Genomic DNA, 24,476 nt, shown 5'->3' on the forward strand with positions numbered 1-24,476 from the left:
TTATTGTTGTAGTGCAGCAGTTAGCGCGCTGCGCTACGAATCCATTCAACACTAATTCGATTCCCGCTCACGGCCAACACCGGTGACGATTATCTGAACTGGTCCTGGTCATCCCCTAGGTCGACTCAGCCTCAAATGAGTACCTGGTGCAGTGTGTAAACATCGCTAATTTGGAGACAAAGGCGGCCGGGCATGGTGCTGGCCACCCACTCCCTAGCGTGCCGTGGCGGCCTTCATAGCTGCTCTGCCAACAGCACTTGCTGCTGCAGCCTGTTAAGGCTACATGGGTCATCTTTGTCTGCACGTCTCTTTTTGCCCCGCGTTTCGTTCGCTCCGGAACAATCCAAATACCAAACCCAAATGGGCTCTCATCCAGTAAAACGAGCGCACTGAACGCCTACGCCGCAGACCCATTGAGAGAAGCGTGGCGCACTGGCAAGTGATGTTGGCTGGGGGTCCGTATCCTCTTCTGTATGGGGCCCCGCGGTGGCGAGATGTCAACTCCCTCGTCTGGTATGCGGGAGGTCGTGAGTTCGATGCCGACCCTGACGCCTGCTGCTGTATATTTGGGTTTGCGTCTCTCCCTCTCCCCGTGGTCGCGTTGACTTTTCTCCGGGTCCTCCGGTTTTACCCTCCAGATTTAAAAACGTGCGTTTAGAGTGTTTGGCTGCTCTACATTTCCACGTGATGATAAGCCACTTCGTTGAGCTATCATTTGTGATAGCAAGGTCGCTTCTGAAAAAAGAGCTGCATAGCTCAGTGGGCCTTACCTAGTAAAATAAAACATAGTTTGGTTTCGTAAACAAAAGTTCAACGAATATGGGGCTCACGTGAAATTGAGGCCAGGGTGTAGTTCCACTACCTCGGTCAGCCTCTCGCCAGGCCTGACCACAGAGGCATGCGCGAGATCGGCTGTGCTGGGTCAGCGCTCCGAATTGAACATTCAGCTGCAAATGTGCGACAAGACAGCTCGTTGCTAGGGTCATGTGAACTATGTTGGCGTGGTGCAATGTGGCCACCGGGGGGGGGGGGTGGAGGGGGGGTTTGTGGGGCTTCACCTCATGTCTTGCGTTAGAGAGGCTTTGAGTGGGGGCATAATGAGGCCCCCGTCGGACCGTCTCCTCTCCTGATTGGCCGCGATCCCTGGGAAAACCCACCAATCACAGCTCAGGATGGTGGCATCTGCAGCAGCAAATTTAATCGCAGGTTTGGCAGAATCAGAGCAGAAGTGAACGGGGTATACACATGCACAGATTCACACACACACACACACAAAGACAAAGGTCCCCCGTATAGCTTTAACAGACTGCTGGGAAATGTGTTGTTAGTGAAGGCCGGCAACGAGGGGGGGGGGAGGTGGCCAGCACCACGCCCGGCCGCCTTTGTCTCCCAGGTGGCGAATCGACAGAGGCATGCGAACCGCTACAACTACCACGTCCCACACACACACACGCTGGCATGTACACATTAGGAAGGTGCTTTCGATCAAAAGTAACATTTCAGATTTTTGCACTACGTAACGATTTAATGTCGCTTTGTCTTCACAAAAGTGACGTCAGCCACTCGTGTCGGGAAAAGCACGGCTGTGATGGATTGTAAGTGCTGTCATTTCTCTGATGTCATAGTTTTGGATTCATCCAAAACAAACCAAATTTTTGGACTATCTGAAATTTCGTATCCCAATCCCTGACTTTTTGGATTTATAGAAAACTCGGGAACATATCCCTCGTACTTACATCAGTATATGGGGGACTTACAGACACAGCTTCAGATACATACACATTCACACGCAAGTACAGCAAAAGGTAAACACACACAGATGCAGAAAAAACACTTTTAGTAATTCACCCCTCTCATGACTAATCGTTTTTTGTAATTCAGGCTCATGATTTAAATTATTCTGGAATTGCAAGCTTGGTCCACACAGAATCTCTCGTGGTTTACGTGAACTGCTTACAAAGACAAGGATCATCCTATAACCTTAAGAGACTTAGGGACAAGTGCTGTTAGCGAGCATCTATTAAGGCGAGCACGGTAGACGAGGGGGTAGGGAGCCAGCACCACATATTCTCTCTCCCTAGTGGCGATGTTTACACACTGCACCAGGTAATCATTTGAGGCCCAGGACAAGTTCAAATAATCGCCACTGGTGTTGGCCGTGAGAAGGAATCGAACTCGGGTCACCAGATTCATTGCGCAGCTTGCTAAGCACCACACTTCCGATCCCCACGTACACACACACACACATGCACGCACAACACGCCCAGACATTCATTTAACTAGCCTCCTACATAAAGATCCCCCCATGAAGCCTTACAGACGACAGTATTGGTGGGGCCAGTGCTGTTAGCGAGCGCTCAGTACGGCTGGCACAGCACATGCGGGGCCCGGCACTACGCCTGCCCGCTGCCACATTTGTCCCCCACAATGGACACAAGAAGACAGCCGAGCTCTGTGCGACACGAGGCATCAGGATTGGTCGGGGTGGTTGCCAGAAACGTTCTCCACCGCTGTTTCCGTTGAAGCGGCTCCAACTCTCCACACACGTACTCATCCGGAGTTTTGTCGGAGCAGTTTTTTTTCAAGTGAGGCCAATGCCACTTTGTCAAGCGAACGTTTTTACCGCTCTCTGTGCACGCTGGCGATACCATGCACGGTGCTCATGTTCGGATAGATCTTCCCGCGTTTTGGTGACACCGCACAGTCCGTTCACAATTTTGTACTCATTAGGTTTGCGACCCAGATTGGACGTGTTAGAAGCTGAATCTTGATTTGAAGCTTTCGTGACTGCAGGGATCCATACTCTTTGGTTCTTTCGGTAAAGTCACGTAGATAGGAAAAATAAATAATAAATGATGACGTTTCGATCGCAACACAAGCAATCGTCATCAGGTAGAACGATACAGCCGTAGAACTGCTGTACTCGTGTGCATTAGCATGCCAATCCTCCTTTGGCGCATCTCTGACCCCGCCTACTCGCCCTTGGGTGACACCCACCTCAAACCTGTATGAAGCCTCTTGTTGCAGCAGCCCTTTCTTGGTCAGCAGTTCTACGGCTGTATCTTACTACCTGATGACGATTGCTTGTGTTGCGATCGAAACGTCATAATTTATTATTTATTTTTTCTACCTACATGACTTTACCGAAAGAACCAGAGAGTATGTTAGAAGCTGATTTGAAAAAAAATTTCAACTGGTTTGAAAAGAAGACTTTGATATATGTCTAAAAGCAAGCATCACGTGGCCATGTGGTTAGAATTCTTCCAGAAGACCACAATAATTTAGTGGCATAGACTCCAACGACAGACCCCGCGATTCACCACTCGGCTCCCCCTATTGCGTTTGCATCTTGCCACCCTCTACGGCGGCTGTGCCCAGCACCTCGCTCGCTGCCGCTGTTCATCCTCTGCTGCTGCTTTCTCAGGGGACACTCTCTCCCAGCTGCCTGTGCGAACAGCCTGCCCCCCCCCCCCCCCCGGGTGTTCTGGGAGCTTAAGCCGCGGGGCCACGTACCCAGAGGGACGGCGCTCTCAAACGCGGCCTCCTTCTTCTCCTCCTCCTTCTCCTGGCAGCTCAGCAGGTGGGACCACAGCGCAGACTTTCCCTGTTCGCGCAGACCAACAACAGAGATAGAGATCCCCCCCCCCCGCCTCCCCCACCACCGGCGTAGCCTGGACAGACTTTTGGGGCAAGCGCTGTTAAGCGAGCGGCGCCTGTCATCGATTGTGTATTAATCGTGTAAACTGTGCACGCAGTACGTTTACAAGTATGCACGTATGATGAACTTCTTTCGCAGCGTACACAGCCAACCGTGCTCATCGGAGGTGCGGGGGAAGGACAAACTAAACACAACAAGCGGTTTTAAAGAAATGAGTTTCCGTCACACTAATATGGTGAAAATACAGAAAAAAGAGAATTATGCAACTTAGGCAGCACAAAACAAGAGGAGGAATATTCAAATCTTTACTAAAATCGCGACCACGATTCTCGTCACTTCGCCAAATTTCCTGGGGGCAAGCAAACGTCGTTACGGCGCTCGCTCCAACCCCACCGCAACGGAAATCCTCCACACGACCGCTGATCTCGCGGGAGCTCGCTCGGGATTCAACCGCCCAGGAAGCTCAGCCCTCCCCTCGTGGGCCGCCCGGCTCAACCTCGGGGCGCACGGCCAGACGTCCAGCGCAGAACCCCCACCTGCTTGGCCAGGAGCCCGTGTGACCAGATTCGCTCGAGGAGGTCACAGAGGCTGGCGATGAGCGTGTTCTCCTCCACGCCGGTGAGCGTCACCTCGCCGTGGCCCAGCTCCACGGCCTCCTGGCCCATCTTCTCCACCAGCATGCGCTTGGTCTGGCGCACGGACAAAAAAAGGCAAAGTTCCCCCGTGTAGACTTGAACAGACTGCAGGGGCAAGTGCTGCTAGCGAGCACCTATGAAGGCCGGCACGGCACACGAGGGAGTGGATGGCCAACACCACGCCCGGCCGCCTTTGTCTCCCCAGTGGCGATGTTTACACCGCACCGGGTACTCATTTGAGGCTGAGTCGACCTCAAATGAGTTCCCAGATAATCGCCACTGGTGTAGGCCGTGTACGGGGATCGAACTCGGGTCGCCGGGTTAGTAGCGCAGCGCGCTAACCGTTGTACTACCGCTGCCCATATGAATGTAAATTCCACACAGACACGTCAGCAACCTAATGCTGCGCTGCCACCTACTGGCCACTTTGTAGCCCTGCTACAGGGAGTCACGTGTTGATACGGTTATTCGTACAGGATCCATCAATTCGTATTCGACCTTCCTCGACAGGACTGGCACCTGTCGTGAGAATTTGGGATCGCGTAAGCGACACTTTAACACAGACCACGAGGGGGGGGGGGGGGGGTGAGGAAGCTACGTCTCCGGACTTCATTTGTCGTACGGCCCGTGGCCACCACTTCAAAACGGCCCACAAACGATAACCACCCATGACTGCCAGCATCCTAGCCCCACCAATCGGGTGCTAGAGGGGGGATCTCATCTTCAACCCGGCAACACCGTGCAAGTGACTTTAGCACGTTCGGTCACATCCGCCACCGCGAAGGTCTCATTATACTCGGACGTTACGGGGATGATTCGTTGCTTTATTATTTGGATAGCACCAAGTTATGCGCGTTGACGTGTGGCCCGCCAGAGGTACGCCAAGGTGACATTCGGCCCTCATTCAGTCGACCGGACGGCCGCGTGTGGTGGGGTAAAGCGTGGGTACTCCCGCCTCTTCCAAAACGTCTGGCCATTGTGGAGGAGTAGGCCAATTACCACGTGAGAGAGGGGCTCTAAAGGGCTTCCTCTCGTGGAGGCCGCACTGCCAGCGTGGCGTGAGCGAGAATTTCACTTACGTCTGTGAACGCTCGGGATGTTAATCCACACAGCGGTTGTGGCACCCGGTTGGTGAGACGTTAACTACCTCGCCTGGTCTACAGGAGGTCGTGGGTTCAATCCCAACCCTGACGCCTGCTGCTGTATATTTGGAGTTTGCGTGTTCTCGCCATGGTCGTGTGGATTTTTCTCCGGGTCCTTCGGTGTTTCCCTCCACATTAAGAATGAACATCAACGCGTTTAGAGTATTTGGCTGCTATACATTTCCACGTGATGATGATGATAAGCCACTTCGTTGAGCTACCACTTGTGATGGCCAAGTCGCTTCTGAGAAAGAGCTACATAGCTCAGCGGGCCTCACCTGGTAAAATAAAAACGGTTTCGTTTCAATAGTTTATGACACTTCGACACTTACGGGAAGGGAGTTTCACAACATGTGCGTGATCCGCCAACCCTCGCTGCCTCCGCAGTGCTGGATCACAGGCCACGTGCATATCCACCACCGACCTTAAAAGAGCTACATAGCTCCATGGGCCTTACCTGGTAAAATAAATCAATATAAAAATATATTTCTCTCTCTCACCTTGGTGCGGCACTCCTTGAGCAGGCCCTCCACGAACTTAAGGTTGGTCTTGGCGAACACCGAAGGGGAGAGGTCGGCCAGCTTGGGCTGCCGAACGCCGCCCTTGCCCAGGCCTCGGCCGTCGGCTAAGAACTTCTACCGGGTGCAAACGCCGCACAGCGGTGGCAGGCACGGCACAAAGGGGTCAAAGGTGAAGGGCAGCCTCGCAGAAGCAGCGGCGGATTTTTGCTAGTCGTCGAACAAAGACAGCGTGTTCAGCGTGTTCAGACGCGCTTCTGCGGTCGTCTAGAACGATCTTCCTTCAGATACTAGGAAGTCACTGGAGCTATGCACTTTTAAATCATCTAGATTGAAAACTCATTTCTTTAGAACTGCTTTTTGTGTTTAGTTTGTTGTCCTTCCCCTGCACCTCCAATTACGTACGGTGCGAAAGAAGTTCAACATACATAAAACAGTGAAGGGAGGCGAGAGTTGAAGGAGTTGAAGAGACAAGGAATAGAAAAATTTGGTGGCATGTCTTAAATGGAACGTAGGAACCACAACGTCAGCACAGACATAGGATCACGTGACCAGGTGCGATGACAAATAGGCACGTAAAAACTACTGACACCCCGTGCACTCTCTGACGAACTGGGGGGGGGCGGTGTTTACAGTTCCATTCGAGGACCAGTTAAATTTTTTTCCCCCGTCCCGTTTGCACCCTCCCCCTCTCCTCCGTCCTCATGCTGCGTGCCGCAGCTCCGCTCACTGCGCCGCCCCGACGCGAGCCGCGGCGTTCGCGGGCGGCGGTGTCGGTGCAACGGGGGCGGCCCCCAAACCGCCGGGGTGCCTCGGACGTCGCCGTACCAGGTTGCACTCGGACATGGATTTGCGCGGGGGCCTCGGACGCTTGACCATGCGCCACCCGGGCAGCGCCAGCGCGTCCAGGCCCGGGCTCATCTCCGTGACGGCGGCTGCAGCAAGCGGCGGCTGCAGCGGTCGCCGTGGCGCGGTTTGTTGTTTTTGCGTGCGCGGTTATTTTTTGTTTCATCGCAGGTCGGCGTGCGTTTTGCGCATGCACGCGTGTTCGTGCGGGGGTGGAACCCGCGTTAGTTTGCGGTTTGTTTTCGAGGGAGTTTGCGCCCCCCGTTTCGCAGGGTGTGTTAGGACGCGTCCCGAGGCGTGGTTGTTGTTTGGGGTTAGCGCGCGGTATTTTTTATCGCGACAATTAGTATTGTTTTTTTTTGCACACGATATATAAATACAACATTCGTGACGTTGGTGTGCCTTCCAGTGCGCAGTCGATTTTGGGAGATCATTTGGGCATGCATTTTTTGGCCACGTGCGTTTATATATCGCGCGCATCGGCGTTTTAACGCGTTAAAGTGCGTGCGTTTTTGCAAGCGATCGTAGCGCACGTTAAGTGCCCATTACGGCGTGCGTTGCACACGCGGCCAGCCGATGTTCGTGCGCGTACATCCGGCGCGTATTTCACGACGAGCGTTGGTTTTGCGCGCGGCGCATCGCGAATCGGCACGTCTCAGTAGCACATTCCCGTTAGGTTGAGCAAGGTTACGCGTTAAGTCGGGCGTTGCGCAAAAAATAGCGAGCGTTGTGTTAAGGTCACAAGCGGAGCGTGAACAGAGAAGACGTACAATTAGGTTCCTCGAACAACAAGCCACATCTTTGTCCGTTCGCTTTGATTGCAGAAATCCACAAACTTATGAAACATAACCCTTTGAACCATTAATCGCAGGACGAGCATTTTTTTTAAGCCTTTCTACAATCTCCCGCATATTTTTGCGCAATTTTTCAAAATCAGAGAAAACTATTTCACAAACGTAACGGTAAAAAATAATTTCAAAGGTTACAAAATCAAGATCACAAGGGCCGTGATTCACAGTCGATGCCGGTGATGCCAAACATCCCAAGCAGGCCCGACCTGAATGCTTAACACTGTTACAGCTCTGCTTTTGTCACTTCTCACCTTGATTAATGCTCTCTCTCTCTCTCCCCTCTATGCTTTCTCAATTAACTCCCATCGAAACTCTAAATTATCCAGAATGCAACAGCCAGACTCCACACCCCCGTCTGTAAACAAGACCACGTCAACCAAATCCTCAAATCCCTTCACTCACTCCCAATCCCATTCCGGACAAAACTGCCACCGCTCTCATTTTCATTTTCGTTCATTCCTTTACTCGGCAGCCTCCCACAAAACCCCCAACCGGCATCACGCGACACTCATGAATAAATAAAAGCACTGCAAATTCCTCATCACGTTGAGCCAGGACCTGCCATTGCCTGCACAGCAGTGTGAGACGTGGTCACATTGAGCCGTGTTGTCGATCCGCATTCTATCGTTGGCGTGTGCGTGGTGTGTAAGTGTAGCAGGTCAGCGCACTGTGCGACGAACCCAGCGGCCCGAGTTCGATTCCCGCTCGCGACAAATTACGACGGAGAATGTTCGAACCGGTCCTGGGGCTCTCCTAGGTCGACTCGTGCGTGTGCGTACGTGTGTGTCTGGGTGTGGGCGCGCGTGGGGACTCCAATGAGCACCTGGTGCGATGTGTAAACATCGCCACTCGGCAGACCAATGCGGCTCGGCGTGGTGCTGGCCACCCACTCCCTCGTGTGCCGTGCCGGCCTTCACGGGTGCTCACTAACATCACTTGCCCCAAGAGTCTGTTAAGGCTACATGGGGGATCTTTGTCTTTGTTCAGTGAAGACTTGGATTAGGCTGTGACACAGACGTGCCTTGGCCCATTCTAGTGTGTGTTCTGATGGGCCCTGAAGCGCCACTTCACAATGGGAGAGACTTCGGGAAATCGCAGGCGCACGGCACCTGCTCGTTGTCCAGTTGCTGGTGCTCCGAGTTTTGCCGCAGGTGATCCCGCCTCAGCCACGGAGCTTTGCTCGCTCTCTTCACCCACCTGCACACACAAAGGACAAAGAACCCCCATATTGCCGTGAACAGACTGTCGGGGCAAGTGCTGTTAGCGAGCACCTACGAAAGCCGGAACGGCACACAAGGGGGTGGGTGGCCAGCACCACGCCTGAGTGCCTGTCTGGCAAGTGCTAATGTTTACACATCGCACCAGATATTAATTTAAGGCCAAATCAATCTGGTGGAGACCCAGAACTGCTTCATAGATTCGCCACGGTTATTAGTCGTGAGTGGGAATCAATCACCGGGTTCATAGCGCAGTGCGCTAACCACTATATTGCCACTCCCCACACATACACAGCCATACATACGCACACAAAGACAAAGATCCCCCAGATTAGCCTTAACAGACTGTTGTGGCAAGTGCTGTTAGTGAACACCAATGAAGGCCAGGACGGCACACGGGGGGTGGGTGGACAGCTCCACGCCGGGCCGCCTTTGGCTCCCTGGTGCCAATATGTTTACACATCACACCAGGTATTCAATTGAGTCGACCTAGGGGAGGCCCAGGACCGGTTCAAATAATCGTCACTGGTGTTGGCTGTGAGCGGGAATCGAACTCGTGTCGCCGGGTTCCTAGCGCACAGATATACATACACACACAGTCATACATCCACATACAAAACAACAACAGCTGCCATTCGCCACTCAGTGACGGTGACGTCACCACGGCGCCCGTGCCAGGCCAGACGCACTTTGAGGCCACAGTTGGTCACGGCAGAGACCCAGGTGCCATGGAGTTGACCGAGATGACTGGCAGATGCACCAGCTGTGCCGTAACAGCCACGAACTTTGGCCTGAGGAGGGGAATGTGTCCCTGCGGTGGTGGGGGGGATGGGGGGAGGGGGGGGGAAGGGGGTCTCACTTGTTCCCGGGGGGCCCGGTGGCCAGGATGTCGGCCTGCAGCTTGGGGAAGAAGCCTGGCTCGTACTTGCCCTGGCCGATGCGCATGTCGAGCAGGTGGGGGCGCACGGCGGTGTGGTCGATCCGCGCCAGGCGCGACAGCACGGCCAGCTCTGCCCACGCCGCAGAGACACGCCATGCAGTGAGACGCATCGCAGAGACACGCCGCAGAGACACGCCACATAGCGCTTGGCTATGCACGGTGCAAAAGAAGTTCAACATACATACAAGAGGCAAAGATCCTCCGGACTGTCTTAACAGACTGTTGGGGAAAGTGCTGTTAGCGAGCACCTATGAAGGCCAGCACGGCACAAGAGGGGGTGGGTGGCCAGCACCACGCCCGGCTGGCAGCCTCTGTCTCCCAAGTGGCGATGTTTACACACCGCACCCAGGAACTAATTTGAGGCTGAGTGGACCTAGGGGAGGTCCAGGACCGGTTCAGTCGACCCGTGAGCGGGTAATCGAACCCGAGTCGCCGGGGGTTCGTGGCGCAGCGCGAACCGCCACAAACACCACTGTGACACCATCGCTCCTTCCCCGGCAACCTCCGATTAGCACGGTTGGCTATGTACGGTGCGAAATAAGTTCAACATGCATACACACACGCACACACACACACACACGCACACACACTCGCTCACGCACGCACGCACGCACGCACCGGCCTCTTCGCCGGACGTGCTGCGCAGGTACGTGGAGGTGCGCAGGGTGGGCGTGCGCACGTGCAGCTGGCGCGTCTTCTCTACGCGCGCGTCGAACACGGCCAGCGCCGGGTCCTTCTCGTCCCACTGGGACAGGATCTTGGCATCGATGAAGGAGGCGAACATCTGCGTCTCGAGGAAGCGCGACAGGAAGGGCAGGTACGGCTCGGGCTGGTCCGACAGGAACGACGCCTGGGGGGGACGGTGGGAGGAGGGGGGGGGGGGGACGGTGGGAGGAGGGAGGGAGGAAGGGGGGTGGTAAGAAGGGGGGGGGAGAGAGGGGTGGAGGGAAGGAGAGAGGGTGGGAGGGATGAAGGGAGGGGGGAGGGAGAGGGAGGGAGAGGGGGTGGTCGGGAGAGGGGTGGTAGGGAGGGACGGAGGGAAGGAGGAAGGGGGGTTGGGAGGGAGGGATGAAGGGAGGGAGGGACGGAGGGGGGTGGGAGGGAGGGGGGTGGGAGGGAGGAAGGGAGCGAGAGCGTTGTGGTGAAGCTGAGCGTGAACGATACAGCGGCGACGGAGCTCGTGGGCCGGTGAGAGTGCGTGTCGGGTAGAGGGGGCGAGCTAGCTCAGGATTTGAGAGGGAGGTAATGACTAAGAGGACGTAAAAAGGGAATGGGAGGATCAGCGACGGGGGTTTGTGGGGGCATTGCAGGTGGCGGCGAGTTAGAGGAAGGTCGTGGAAATGAATTACACAAAGTAAAAAAAATATAAAACATTTTAAACAAGTTGATGGTTAAGGCATTGTTACAGACAAACGACTTGAGTCTCGTTATTCGTGCTTGTGCACCACTGCCAAAACATCATCAAATAGTTGCATGTATATGAACTTCTTTCACACCGAACGTAGTCCAACGTGCTAATTGGAGGTGTGAGGGAAGGACAATAAACTAAACCCAAAAAGCAGTTCTAAATAAATGAGTTTTCAATCTTGATGATTTAAAAGTGCTTCCTGATATCGGAAGGAAGAGCATTCCAAACGGCTACAGAAGCGCATCCGAAAGTGCGCAGTGCAGCCAGCAGCCAAACGCCGCCGTGAGGGATGACCGCAGTTCGCGTGATGGTTCATGCTCCCTGACGAGACCAGCGACTTATCGCCGTTCATTTCGTGGCGAGCAGCTTTACGCGCCACGAGCGCCGGCTCCCACGCGAGCGAGCGCGGGCGCACCTTGTCGAAGTTCTGCGTCTGCTCGCGGCTGCTGCCGAGCCAGGCCTCCATCTCCTGGCCGGCGGGCGCGATGACGAACACCTCGTAGTCGGCGAACATGTGCGTGAAGCGGTTGGCGAACGCCTCCCGGAGGTGAGCGTTCAGCCGCAGGTCGTCCACCTCCCGCTCGCTCAGCCCGCTCGCCCTCACCGCCTCCTCCGCCGCCGCCGCCGCCGGCCGCTCCTCTCCCGCCCTGCTCTCCGTGTCCCGCGGACGCCCCGTCCCATCGCCCGGTTCCGGCACGGCCGCGACGTCGGCGGATTCGGCGGCGGCGGCGGCGGCCGGCAGGCCGATGCCCGCGCGGCGCGCCAGCGCCTGTATCCTCGTGAGCCGCTCCGGGCCGTCCCGCGCCGCCGCCGCCGCGGGGCCGTTGCCGTTGGCCTCGTCGTCGCGCGGCCGACGTCGCCGCGCCGGCTCGGCGCCCCCTCGCCGGAGGGCGGCGCCGTCGGCGGGGTCGGGGTCCGCCGCGGAGTTGCGGGAGGGGGCGGGGGCCGGGTCGGCGAAGCCGCCGCCGGCGCCGGGGGCGGTCGCCGCGAGGGGCTTGCCGCCGCGGCGGATGGCGCGGCCGCCCCCGGCGACGGGCGGCGGCGGCGGATCCGGCGGCACGCGGAACGCGGCGAGGACGGCGGCCAGCTCGGCCACGAGCTCCGCTCTGTGCGGGAAGAGCGGCAGGTCCTCGGGGACGTCCACCCGGTGGTTGGTGATGTCCACGAAACACAGGTTGGCCTGCCGGGAGGGTTGGGGGGTGTGGGGGGGGGGGAAGTGGCGGGGGAAAAAAAACGAAACGGCAACGTTTCGAGTCGAGCAAACGAGAGAGTGTGGGCCGGATGGCCGACCCTCGCACACACGCGCGTGCGCTAGCCACGTACCGGCACTGCGCCTGTACCGCCGGCACTACCGACGTACTGTTACTGCACGCAGGCCGGCGACTACCCGTGTTCCGGCACTACCTGAGCCGTTGTCCCGTCTTCACGGCCGTAGAGTGCGCAGTCTCTACGGGGCCACGTAAACCCGTCACGTATAAAACGTATCACGAGCGAAAGGATATATATCGGATGATTAATGAATGTATAACTATATCCCTGTCGTATATGTGTAATGTAGTAACTCGGCGGGAGACGACTTCACGGGTAACACACTCTTTATTTTATCAAACTCGTTCACAGGTGACTAACACCTACTTTGTATCTCGGGTGACAAACACCCACTTAGTATCTCGGGTGACAAACACCCACTTAGTATCTCGGGTGACAAACACCCACTTAGCTACTTGGCGACTAACGCCCACTGAGCTACTCGGATGACCAACATCCACTTAGTATCTCGGGTGACAAACACCCACTTAGCTACTTGGCGACTAACGCCACTGAGCTACTCGGATGACCAACATCCACTTAGCTACTCGGCGACTAACGCCACTGAGCTACTCGGGACACTCCCTGCCCGGGGTATCCGTCTCGACTGTGGGTCCCCAGCCCGACCCATGGGGGCGTCGGACCCCGGGTCCCACAGCCTCGCCTCCGAGCCACACAGGGCCCCGGTCCCCACAAGGACGGCGGGACTAGGGGTCTCGGGGCACTAGGTCTTCAGCTCCGTCTTCGGGTCTTCAACTGGGTAACTCTCCCCGAGTGCTCTCGCGCGTCCCCCTTTATACCCCACCTGCGGACGTCGCTGCGAGCACCCACTTATTCGACCAATCGCTGGGCGCTGGCTACGATCCTCTTTTCCCACATCTCATCGTGCCTCACCACCCACGCCGCGCCGCCCCGTCATCTGTCACTCCCGGCGCGCGCGTCCACACCACGCCCACAACGCGTGCCCAACCCCGCACCCCGCGCCGCCCCGTGATCCATCACTGTCACAGTCGGCGCACGTCAATACCACCACTACATCACCCCCTACCACATAGCTCGCAGCCGACCCGGCTGCTATAAAAATATACAAACCGCCCTGTGTGCCCCGTAACACAACACAACAACAAGAACAACAACTAACGTAACAACACAACACGACGCGAACACTACCATCCGCAACCATCAACCAATGCCACCGCGACAATAGAACAATATATACAAACCGGCGAGTGACAATAGCAATGTGTATGCAAAAAGGAAAATAAATGGAAATTTTTTTTTTTTTTTTCTTTCGACTCGTGCAGTGTCCCCTTCTTTTTCCGAGCGTCCCTACAACGGGACATTACCCCGGCAGAGGGGAACACCGGGCGAGCTCGGTGTAGAGAAAAAACGTCTTCATGAAAATTGTTGAGCCCTAGCCCGAGTCCGCCTTGCCGGTCCGTCGTACGGCACCAGACGCGGTTGAACGTCCGGTGGTGCCGGCGGTTCAGGAAGACATCGGCCAGGCATCGAGGACCCGTGCGTGCCCCGGGGTTCAAGCTCTCGACGGTCAGCAGCCGTCAAGCCCGAGGCACCTGGGGGTGGGTCAGGTGGAGACACGTGAGGATCAGCCTGCGACACCTCCCTCCCCGGGTCGACGGTCACATCACACGCCCGGTCGTCACGGCACAGAACGGGGTCACACGGTGCCGCATAGGGCTTCAGTCGGGAGGGGTGCACGTACCAACGGCGTTTCCCCCATTTAATCTGTATACTCTGGGGTCGTGCAACCCGCACAATTTCCACCGGTCCCCTCCAAGGTCTCAACAACTTGGGGGACGTAGCCAACGGTGCATGTGGACAATGCAGCCAGGCCTTATCGCCTGGTTTCCAATCATGCGTATGCACCCTCCTTTCATGCAATTTCTCGTTCGCAATTTGCCGCGACCGCGAATTCAACCTTGCCGCCTCCCGTGCTTCAGTCAATTTGGCGATATTAAATTTGATGTGGTCTGCCAATTTAGATTTTGCACGTGGCTGGGAAATCCCCAGTTGGACGTCCATGGCCGGATCGGCCTCCCGCCCATACATAAGAAAAAATGGGGAAAACCCCGTCGCCGCATGAGGGGCCATTCGATAGGCCGCGAGTACCCCCGGCACCTGTAAGTCCCAATCAACCTGATCGTCGCAGACCTGTTGGCACAACATAGACGTAATCGTCCTGTTCAGACGCTCAACCATCCCGTCAGTCTGCGGGTGGTAAGGGGAAGTACGCACTTTCTTTGTACCCAACAGGTCGCACACCTCGCGCAACAAAACGCTCGAAAAATTCTTTCCTTGATCCGTCAGCAAGCGTTCGGGGGCGCCCTTGTCCAAAACATAACCCTGGACAAAGGCGTCCGCCACCGCCGCAGCCGACTGGTTGGCGAGCGGCCATGCCATAGGCCATCGGGTGAAGTATTCCACGCCAACCAGCAGGAACCTATTTCCCCTAGGTGTAGCCGGAAAGGGCCCCAAGATGTCCAACGCTACCAATTCGTTTATACGCGAAACCTGAATGGATTGCAGCGGTGGATTAGCTGCCAATGGTGGCGGTTTCCTTTTGGCGCACCCTACGCATCCCTTAAGAATATTCGCCACGTCGTTACCCATCCCCGGCCAATAATAGTCTCGCTGGATTAGGGCGAGCGTTTTGTGAAACCCCAGATGCATGAGCCGTTCATGAGCTGCCAGAACAACCCTACCCCGCATAGCAACAGGCACAACGAGCACGTGACGCCGGGACATGTTGTCCCACTTCATCAAAAGGCCCTGTCTGCACACCCAGGAACCGACCCGCGCCTCCCCTACCTCGGGAGCGCCAACTTTCCGACGTAGCGTAAGTAGGGAGCTGTCGGACATCTGGAGGCGGCCCCACTCAATGAGGGGCAACGACAACAGCGAATCCCTCCCCATGTGGGCGTCCTCTCCCGGGGTGTCAGTGGCGGCAAGCGCAACTCCCGGGGTGCCGGCGACCGGGGGTTTGCACCGCGCCGATCCCAACAAACATGTGCAGTCCGTGCACGGAGGCAACCGCGACAAGGCGTCCGCATTTGAGTGTCGCAACCCCTTGCGGTAAATCGTCGTGAATTGGTAGTCTTGAAGGACCTCCAACCATCGGGACAATTGGCCCGATGGCTGTGCCACGCGCATAGCGTATTGTAGAGCCGCATGGTCCGTACGGACCGTAAAATGACGGCCGTAAAGATACGCCTGAATTGCTGTGTAAAAAACACAATGGCTAACAATTCACGACGAGTTACGCAATAGCGTTGTTCGGCGGGGGAAAGAACTCTACTACCGTAGGCGACCACCCGTTCAACCCCCCCGACCACCTGTGAGAGCACCCCCCCGATACCCGTATTGCTGGCGTCCGTGTCAAGCAAAAACGGTTGTGTGAAATCGGGGTAACACAAGGGGGGAGCCTGCACCAAGGCGTCACGGAGGGAGCAGAACGCAGCCTCCTCTTCCGCCCCCCAGTGAAACCTCACACCCTTAGCCGTCAAAGCGTGCAGGGGCTTGGCTATGGTGGCAAATTGCTTGACAAAACGACGGTAATAGGAGGCGAAACCAATGAAACTACGAACCTCCGTGACCGAGGTTGGCGTTGGCCATGAGCTGACGCAATGCGTCTTAGCAGGGTCCGTCGAGATCCCTGAACGACTCACGATATGGCCCAAATACCTGACCAATTCCCGAAGCAGAAAACATTTAGCCGGTTTAAATTTAAGCTTAGCGGAACGCATCCTGAGGAACACCGCTCTCAGTCGCTGGAGGTGCTCCTCGAAAGTCCGACTAAAGACGATGATATCGTCGAGATAAATCAAACAGGTATCCCATTGGAGGCCCGACAAAACCAATTCCATGAGTCTCTGGAACGTGGCGGGAGCGGAATGTAAGCCCATGGGCAAACGGTTGAATTCAAATAGGCCCCCAGGTGTCCGGAAAGCAGTTTTAGGTTTAGACTCGTTATCGAGTGGCAATTGCCAAAATCCAGAAAGCAGATCGAGTGTGGAAAAAAACTGCGCTCCCGCCAAGGCGTCCAGCGACTCATCCATCCTGGGGAGCGGATACGCATCCGCCATCGAGATTTTGTTTAAGCGGCGGAAATCGACACAAAACCGCAAGGACCCGTCCTGTTTCTTTACTAGGACAATAGGAGCACCCCACGGACTAGAAGAGGGCGAAATGATATCGGCCGCCAACATATCATTAACCGCCGATTGCACATGTTCCTTCTCGGCTGGGCTGAGCCGGAAGGGATTCTGACGAATAGGGGCCGCGTCCCCTGTAGCTATGTGGTGGCGCAACAGGTCAGTGCAACCGATATCGTACTTATGTTTGCTGAACACGTCAGCAAACTCGATTAGCAAACCCCTCAATGCTCCCAATTGCACCTCGGACAAGTTAGCAGAACCGGCACACAACGAGTCCAACCACTCAGTCCCCTCATCACTTGGAGGATGCGACTTAACAGTAAAATCCGCTTGAGCCACGAGCCGTTCCTCAACGGGTAGCGGCGCGGCGTGAGCCAGCACCGTTCCCTGCGCAATTACGGCCGGCCGCGACCCCGTATTCAGGACCATTACGAACAAATCACTGTCCCCTCTCACCATGGTTTGAGCAACCGCTAAGTCGAGGCCCCTACTGGCTCTGTTAGACGGCCCCAACAGCACCCCCTGTGCCTCCGCACCCACCTCGAGTGGCTTCCTGAACCGAAGGGGTACTAACATTTGCGATCCCGGGGGCACCCGTACAGTGTGAGTCGCCAGCGCCTGCACCGTCGCACAAACCGTGCGCATTTTGGTAGGGCTCGACAAGAACGCAACCCGCCGACCTGACGGAAGCTCTATGCAGGCCTGATCTATAAGAATTTTGATGGGCATTTTGGACAAAAAGTCCGTACCTAGCAAACAGGGAACGGCCAGCGATGATGATACGAAAATAGGGCCCGCCAATTTGATGTCACCAATGCAAATAGTCGCCCGAATCTGGCCGATGATCCCCAGGGATCCCCCATTCGCCGCATAAAATGGCACGTCTACTGGCAGAAGGGGTCTACTTTGGACGGGAAGAATGTTATAAATAAGGTCCGAGATGATGGTGGCCGACGCACCCGTGTCAACAAGCACCCGGACCTCAACCCCGTCAATGAACCCCGTTACCACGGACGACCCGGCCGACGCAGCCACGATCCTGTGGGCCAATTCGGACCACTCGACTGCTTGCGGGCCGCGTACGGACCCCCCTCGCCGAAATGAACCCCCGGCACCCAGCCGCGAACACCCCACCGCGAAGCGGCGACCCGAACGTGCCGTGTTTGTGGACCGAACGTGTGAGGTGCCGCGACTTGCCGGGTTTTGTTGGGATGACTTGTGGCCCTGGTCGTCGTCCCGACGTGGTCCTGTGGCGCGCTGACGCGGGGCCCGGCACCCGGCTGCGACGTGACCCCGAAGGCCGCAGTTGTAGCAGACGACGGACGTCGTAGGTTTCGGTTGCTCCAGCTTGCGGGGCGAACGTGTGGGCGAACGACCTCCCGTTCTCCACTCCCCCGGACGCGATGCAGCGAAGGCCTGCTCCTGCACCGCAGCTGGCTGAGGTTCGGCGATCGTGGCGGCCAGTGCCGCGTTCCCTGCCCATTTGCAGACGACCCCCGGCTTGCGTTTGAGGACCTCGTACGCGTGAATGCTCGTGGCGATCGCCAGGGAGCAGATATCCATCTCGTCCGCCACGTTGATGGGGACCCCCAACTCGTGGGCCAACACCAGCAGCTGCTCCGTCACCATGGCGTCCTTCCCCTCCTTATCCATGCGGGGAAAAGCTGCGTCCGCCAAGGCGAGTAGTGCCGTGCGGTAGGCGAGCGTCGTTTCTCCAGCCACCTTCCGCCGATCATAGAACTGGTGGCGACACGTGGAGGGCGGCCCGAACACCTTCGCCATCAGGTGTAGTGCGGCCTGTAGCGTAGAGCGGGACGACCTTGCAGCAGATGTGAAGGCTGCAAGCGCGTCGTCGTCAAGCATCGCTGGCAACGCACGCAGGGCAGTGGTGTCGGACCACCCCGACATCTCCTGATGAGCGAGGAACCTTCGTTGGAAGGCTCCCCAGTCGCCCCCATCCGCCTTGAACGCCGACAGCGCGGGCAATCTTTGCTGGAGGACCCGATCGTCGTCGACGTCGGAGAGATTTTCCCGCGCTCCGCTGTAGTTGTGTAAAATGTCGGCTCGGTTGTCAGGCGCAAAATGGAGGGCTCCGGCGCGCGCTGATGACGTGGGCTGCGCTGCGCGGAGGTGTCCGGCCACGTGGCGTCCGTCTTTCCCGCCAATCGGTGGCGGCCCCCCAAAAACGGCGGCAACTTCCAGACTTTTGGCGCGAAGCGCCTTTTGGCGGGAATCCTCCAACGTCGCTTCCTCCACGACCCCCGCAGCCGTTTTTCCGCTCGCCGGAACGGAGATGTCGGCCAAGACAGCGGCGGCGGCGAGTAGCAACTCCGCCAACCGGGAGTGCGCGTCCTGGAGGCTGGTGTCGGAGGCAAGCGGAGCGTCGGCCATCACCGCGAAGTGCTGCATCGGCGGCAACTCCTCGTCCTCTACTCCCGAGGTCGGTGTCCCCGGTACGCCGTCGTCGTCCCGACCGCGCTCGTGGGTACGGGTAGTCTTCCTTGTGTCCATACTTCTTGAAGACAGGTTTACTTCTGACGCCAGTTGTAATGTAGTAACTCGGCTGGAGACGACTTCACGGGTAACACACTCTTTATTTTATCAAACTCGTTCACAGGTGACTAACACCTACTTTGTATCTCGGGTGACAAACACCCACTTAGTATCTCGGGTGACAAACACCCACTTAGTATCTCGGGTGACAAACACCCACTTAGCTACTTGGCGACTAACGCCCACTGAGCTACTCGGATGACCAACATCCACTTAGTATCTCGGGTGACAAACACCCACTTAGCTACTTGGCGACTAACGCCACTGAGCTACTCGGATGACCAACATCCACTTAGCTACTCGGCGACTAACGCCACTGAGCTACTCGGGACACTCCCTGCCCGGGGTATCCGTCTCGACTGTGGGTCCCCAGCCCGACCCACGGGGGCGTCGGACCCCGGGTCCCACAGCCTCGCCTCCGAGCCACACAGGGCCCCGGTCCCCACAAGGACGGCGGGACTAGGGGTCTCGGGGCACTAGGTCTTCAGCTCCGTCTTCGGGTCTTCAACTGGATAACTCTCCCCGAGTGCTCTCGCGCGTCCCCCTTTATACCCCACCTGCGAACGTCGCTGCGAGCACCCACTTATTCGACCAATCGCTGGGCGCTGGCTACGATCCTCTTTTCCCACATCTCATCGTGCCTCACCACCCACGCCGCGCCGCCCCGTCATCTGTCACTCCCGGCGCGCGCGTCCACACCACGCCCACAACGCGTGCCCAACCCCGCACCCCGCGCCGCCCCGTGATCCATCACTGTCACAGTCGGCGCACGTCAATACCACCACTACATATGCATGTGTATGTATGAATACATCCAGGTGTACATGTATAAAAGAACGAATAAGTGTATGTGCATATATATGCAACTATGCATGTACGTGTGCCTTTGTATATGAATGAGGTAATGTGGTGGTGAGTGCGCTGCGCTACGAACCCGGCGACCCGCTCACGGCCAATATTGGAGACGCAAATCTGAACCGGTCCTGGGCATCCCCGAGGTCAAATCAGCCTTAAATGATTTGTTCGTACTGTGGTTGTGAGTAAACCATCAGCAATGGGGAAACAAATGCGACCGGGCGTGGTGCTGGCCATCTACCCCCTCATGTGCCATGCCGTCCTTTGCAGTTGCTCGCTAGTAGCACTTGCCCCAACAGTCTGTACAGGCTAGAGCGGAGATCTTTGTCTTTGTTAGCACGCACGTGCGTGGGTGGGTGCGTGGGTGGGTGGATGCGTGGGTGGGTGGGTGGATGCGTGGGTGGGTGGGTGCGTGCGTGGGTGGGTGCGTGGGTGGGTGGGTGGATGCGTGGGTGGGTGGGTGCGTGGGTGGGTGCGTGGGTGCGTGGGTGGGTGGGTGGGTGCGTGGGTGGGTGGGTGCGTGGGTGGGTGGGTGCGTGGGTGGGTGAGTAGGTGGGCGGTGGCGCAGCGGTTAGCGCGCTGCGCTACGAAGCCTGCGACCCGGGTTCAAGTCCTGCTCACGGCCAACACCATTGACGGTTATCTGAAGCGGTCCTGGGCCTCGCCTAGGTCGACTCAGTACCTGCTGCGATGTGCAAACATCGCCACTGGGAAGACAAAGGCGGCCGGGCGAAGTGCTGGCCAGTTGTTCGCTAACAGCATTTGCCCCAACAGTCTGTTAAGGCTACACGGGGGATCTTTGTCTTGGTGCGCTGCCTCGCCAACCTCGTTGGGCAGCTCCGGGAGGTAGCAGTCATCGTGGCTCTCTGCGTGCAGCCCCATGAGATAGGGCACGGGCGCCTCCAGGAAGTAGAGCAGCGACGCGGGCAGGATGGGCACGTAGACGTGCTGCCACGCGAACGGGAAGAGCAGCGCCGTCACGCACTCCGCCACCAGCATCAGTTGCTGGTAGTCTGGTGAGGGGGAGAGGGGGGGAGAGGGGGAGGGCGTCAGGGTCAAGCAGCACGAACCATCGCTCGAACTCCGGTCATCCTCACAGCAGCGGCTTTTGGCTAACCATCGAACAATAACGGTCATGGCATCGCTCGCTTTCAGATGCGCTTCTGCGGCCGTCTGGAATGCTCTTCCCTCCGATACGACGAAGCCACCGGAGCTGTGCAGTTTAAAATCATCTCGTCTGACAAACTAATTTCTTTAGAACTGCTTTGTGTGTTAAGTTTGTTGTCCTTCCCCGCACCTCCGATTAGGACGGTTGTCTGCGTACGGTGCGAAAGAAGTTCAACATGCATAAAGGGGGTCAGGTCGTGGGAGCGTGGCACAACAAGACTGGTGTCAACACAATCCCAGTAAAACAACAACCGCAGCAGCCGCCATTTGCCACCAAGTGGCAGTGACGTCACCACAGCGCCGGTGCCAGGCCAGGGTGCACTTTGAGGCAACGTGAAGTGTCGAAGGCTCGATGCTGGCAGGAGGTCATGGGACAGACTCAGGTGCCGTGAATTGGTTGGCTGACCGAGACGACTGGCAGATGCACCAACTGTGCTCCCTAATGTGCAACTTTCTGCGTTTTAGCTGCCCGGCGCGTTGTTCGTTGTTGTCAGCACCTCTGATTAGCACGGTTGGCTACGGGGAAAGAAGTTAAATAAAAATACAAAAACAAAGATCCCCCGTATAGCCTTTAACAAACTGTTGGGGGAAGTGCTGTTAGCGAGCATCTATTAAGACAGGCACGGCACATGAGGGGGTGTTTGGCCAGCACCACACACGGCTGTTTTTTGTCCCCTGATAGTGAAGTTTACACCACACCGCACCAGGTCGTTATTTGAGGCTGAGTCGGGAATCGAACCTGGGTCGCGGGGTTTGTAGCGCGGCACGCCAACTCGACGCGACACACATACACGCACACTCACACACACGCTCACACACATGTGCGCAAACCGCACTCACACACACTCACACACACGTGCGCAAACCGCACTCACACACACGGATACGCACACACGCACTCACACACACACACCGTTGGAGTAGAGCAGGATCTGTATCTCGAGCAGCGCGCACGTGAACAGCTGCAGCACGTTGTCCAGGCCGAGCAGCTCGACGAGCTCGCGCAGCGCGTGGTCCAGCAGCGGCAGCTCGGCGGCGCCGGGCCGTTGGCACACGACCAGGGGGCCCTGCACGCCGGCGAAGCGCAGCGAGCGGCCCGGCGGAGGCAGCGGCACCTCGTACAGGAGGTTGTAGACGTAGCTCTCGAGCGGCAGCGGGGGCGGCCGCGGCGACGTCACCGCGCGGTGCAGCTGCAGCAGCACTTTGCGGCAGGCCTGCAGGCGCCGGGGAGGGGGGGGGAGGAGGGGGGGGGGGAGGAGGGGGGGGGGGTTCAACTCAAACTAACTTTCACGTATACACACGCGTGTGGATATCATGGGACCTTTTTGCCACTATCAAAGTATGGTGTCTATTTTGTTGTTTGAACATCTTAACACCTGTTTCGTTGCCAGCAAGGGTACAAAACCTATTCTTATTTTTCAGACTTTGATGTTGGCAAACGGGTATCCCAGAATATAGCTGCTCACCCCGACCTATAAATGCTATAGAACGCCTCGCCACTTGAAATCACGAAATCAGAGTCGGTAGATATATTTAAGCCTGCTTTGAAAACCCATCTCTTTAAAGTGGCCTTCCCTCTCTAGTTTGGTCGGTGGCACTGGTTCTGTTTCTGTTTCACTGCCTTCCATGCATTGCGCATTGGGATCCTAGGATGGAATCCGCATGAAACATTGGAATTATTATTATTATTAAATTCTCCGATACGTGCCTTGTCTTTGGTGTAGGCCAATCAGTTTTAAAGACAATGCATAACTTATCACACAACATGTTTGTTTGCATGTTCACCACAAGTACGTGTGGTTAATGCAGACTTGATGCCTTGCAAAAGGTTTCTATTTGGTGTTTGAACATCTTAATACCTCCTGTTTAATTGCCAGCAAGGATATTTTCTACACGTGTGGGTGTCTAACACACTGGATTCTAATGTAGAGTCTCAGCGGTGCTGGCTGGATGCTTTGACATGGGGATCGGCCCAGCTGAGCCAGGAGCTGGAGGGGGCAGATCACCCTTTGATGAGGCCTTAGGCACCCTTAGAAATTCTTGCAGTAAAGTCATAAAATGTCAGAACAATGTTTAAGAGTTTATCAAGGCGGTGATGTGGTCTCCCTTTGCGAAGACTAAACTAAAATATTTTTTAATTTCGCCAGGCAATGCCCACTGAGCTTATCATCGTGCGGAAATGTTTTGCAGCCAAATAACTCTAAATGCATGATGTTGATTCTAAATGTCGAGGGAAAAACCGGAGGACTCGGAGAAAAATCCACGTGACCACGAGGAGAGAGACACGCAAACTCCAAATATACAGCAGGCGTCAGGGTCGGGTTCAAAACTGCGACCTCCTGTACACCAGGCGAGGTCGAGCTAGAGCAGAATACATGATAGACGATGGACGTTGGCACCCCGTTACTCATTCTGTTTTTTAGTTCTTGGAAGTTTGTTTAACAGTCACTGTGTCGTGCCCCCCCCCAACTTAAGTCTTCTGTATGCCCTCCCTTTAAACAGGGTCACCCCGGCGTTCTACGTCATCGGAGCAAACCACGGTCGACGCCAACAACCAGCCCCCGGCGCAGGCCGGGCGCGCGTACCTGAGCGAAGGGGAGCGGCGTGATGAGGCACAGCGCTTTGGAGACGTAGAGCGTGTCGCAGCCGATCTCGTACGAGTTGAAGCGCTGCAGCAGCCGCCGCCCCCCGCCGCCGCCGCCGATCGGGGCGCCCCCCCCACCGCCATGCCGCCCCCTCCGCTCCGCCGGCAGCGTCTCCGCGGGGAAGTGTCCCGCGGCGACCCCGGGGCTGTCCGGCGATTCCGGGATCGCGAACGTGGCGATGCCGCCGCCGCCGCCGTCGCCGCTCTGCGCGTTATGCATGGCGTAGAGCGTGTGCATGGCGTGGCAGATGGAGCGGCACGTGACCTCCTCGTAGAAGGTGAGCGCGAAGGCGTAGGTGCGCGTGCCGTCCTCGCGGGTGATGAGGAACGAGTGGAAGTGTGGCGTGCGGTCGTCCGTCTGCGTCCGGAACGACAGCCCCTTCGGCATGCACAGCTGCTCCCCGACCCAAACACCGCCGCCACCGTCACCCGTGGAGGAGGCGGGAGGGAGGGGATTCCAACGGGAGAGAGAGAAGGAAGAAAGAGGTTGGGGGAGTAAAGAAAGAGAAAGGCACGTTAACAATGTCATCATAAACCGCGTACGCTTTGCGCGAGAGAT

General features: G+C 56.8%; 1 protein-coding gene across 1 annotated transcript in view; it reads right to left on the bottom strand.

Annotated features, from left to right (window-relative positions):
* LOC144722936 (DENN domain-containing protein 5B-like) overlaps positions 1 to 24,476 on the bottom strand; it is an 82,495-nt gene that overhangs the window by 19,709 nt on the left and 38,310 nt on the right. Inside the window, 12 exon segments of the mRNA XM_078601361.1 lie at positions 1,059 to 1,182; positions 3,514 to 3,604; positions 4,195 to 4,347; positions 5,936 to 6,070; positions 6,782 to 6,904; positions 8,760 to 8,847; positions 9,727 to 9,877; positions 10,426 to 10,657; positions 11,631 to 12,395; positions 20,932 to 21,119; positions 22,187 to 22,487; positions 23,859 to 24,311. Of these exon segments, the coding sequence (XP_078457487.1) occupies positions 1,059 to 1,182; positions 3,514 to 3,604; positions 4,195 to 4,347; positions 5,936 to 6,070; positions 6,782 to 6,904; positions 8,760 to 8,847; positions 9,727 to 9,877; positions 10,426 to 10,657; positions 11,631 to 12,395; positions 20,932 to 21,119; positions 22,187 to 22,487; positions 23,859 to 24,311 (2,804 nt within the window).

This window comes from Lampetra planeri, chromosome 16 (assembly GCF_965212315.1).
Source record: "Lampetra planeri chromosome 16, kcLamPlan1.2.h2, whole genome shotgun sequence".
NCBI lineage: Eukaryota > Metazoa > Chordata > Hyperoartia > Petromyzontiformes > Petromyzontidae > Lampetra > Lampetra planeri.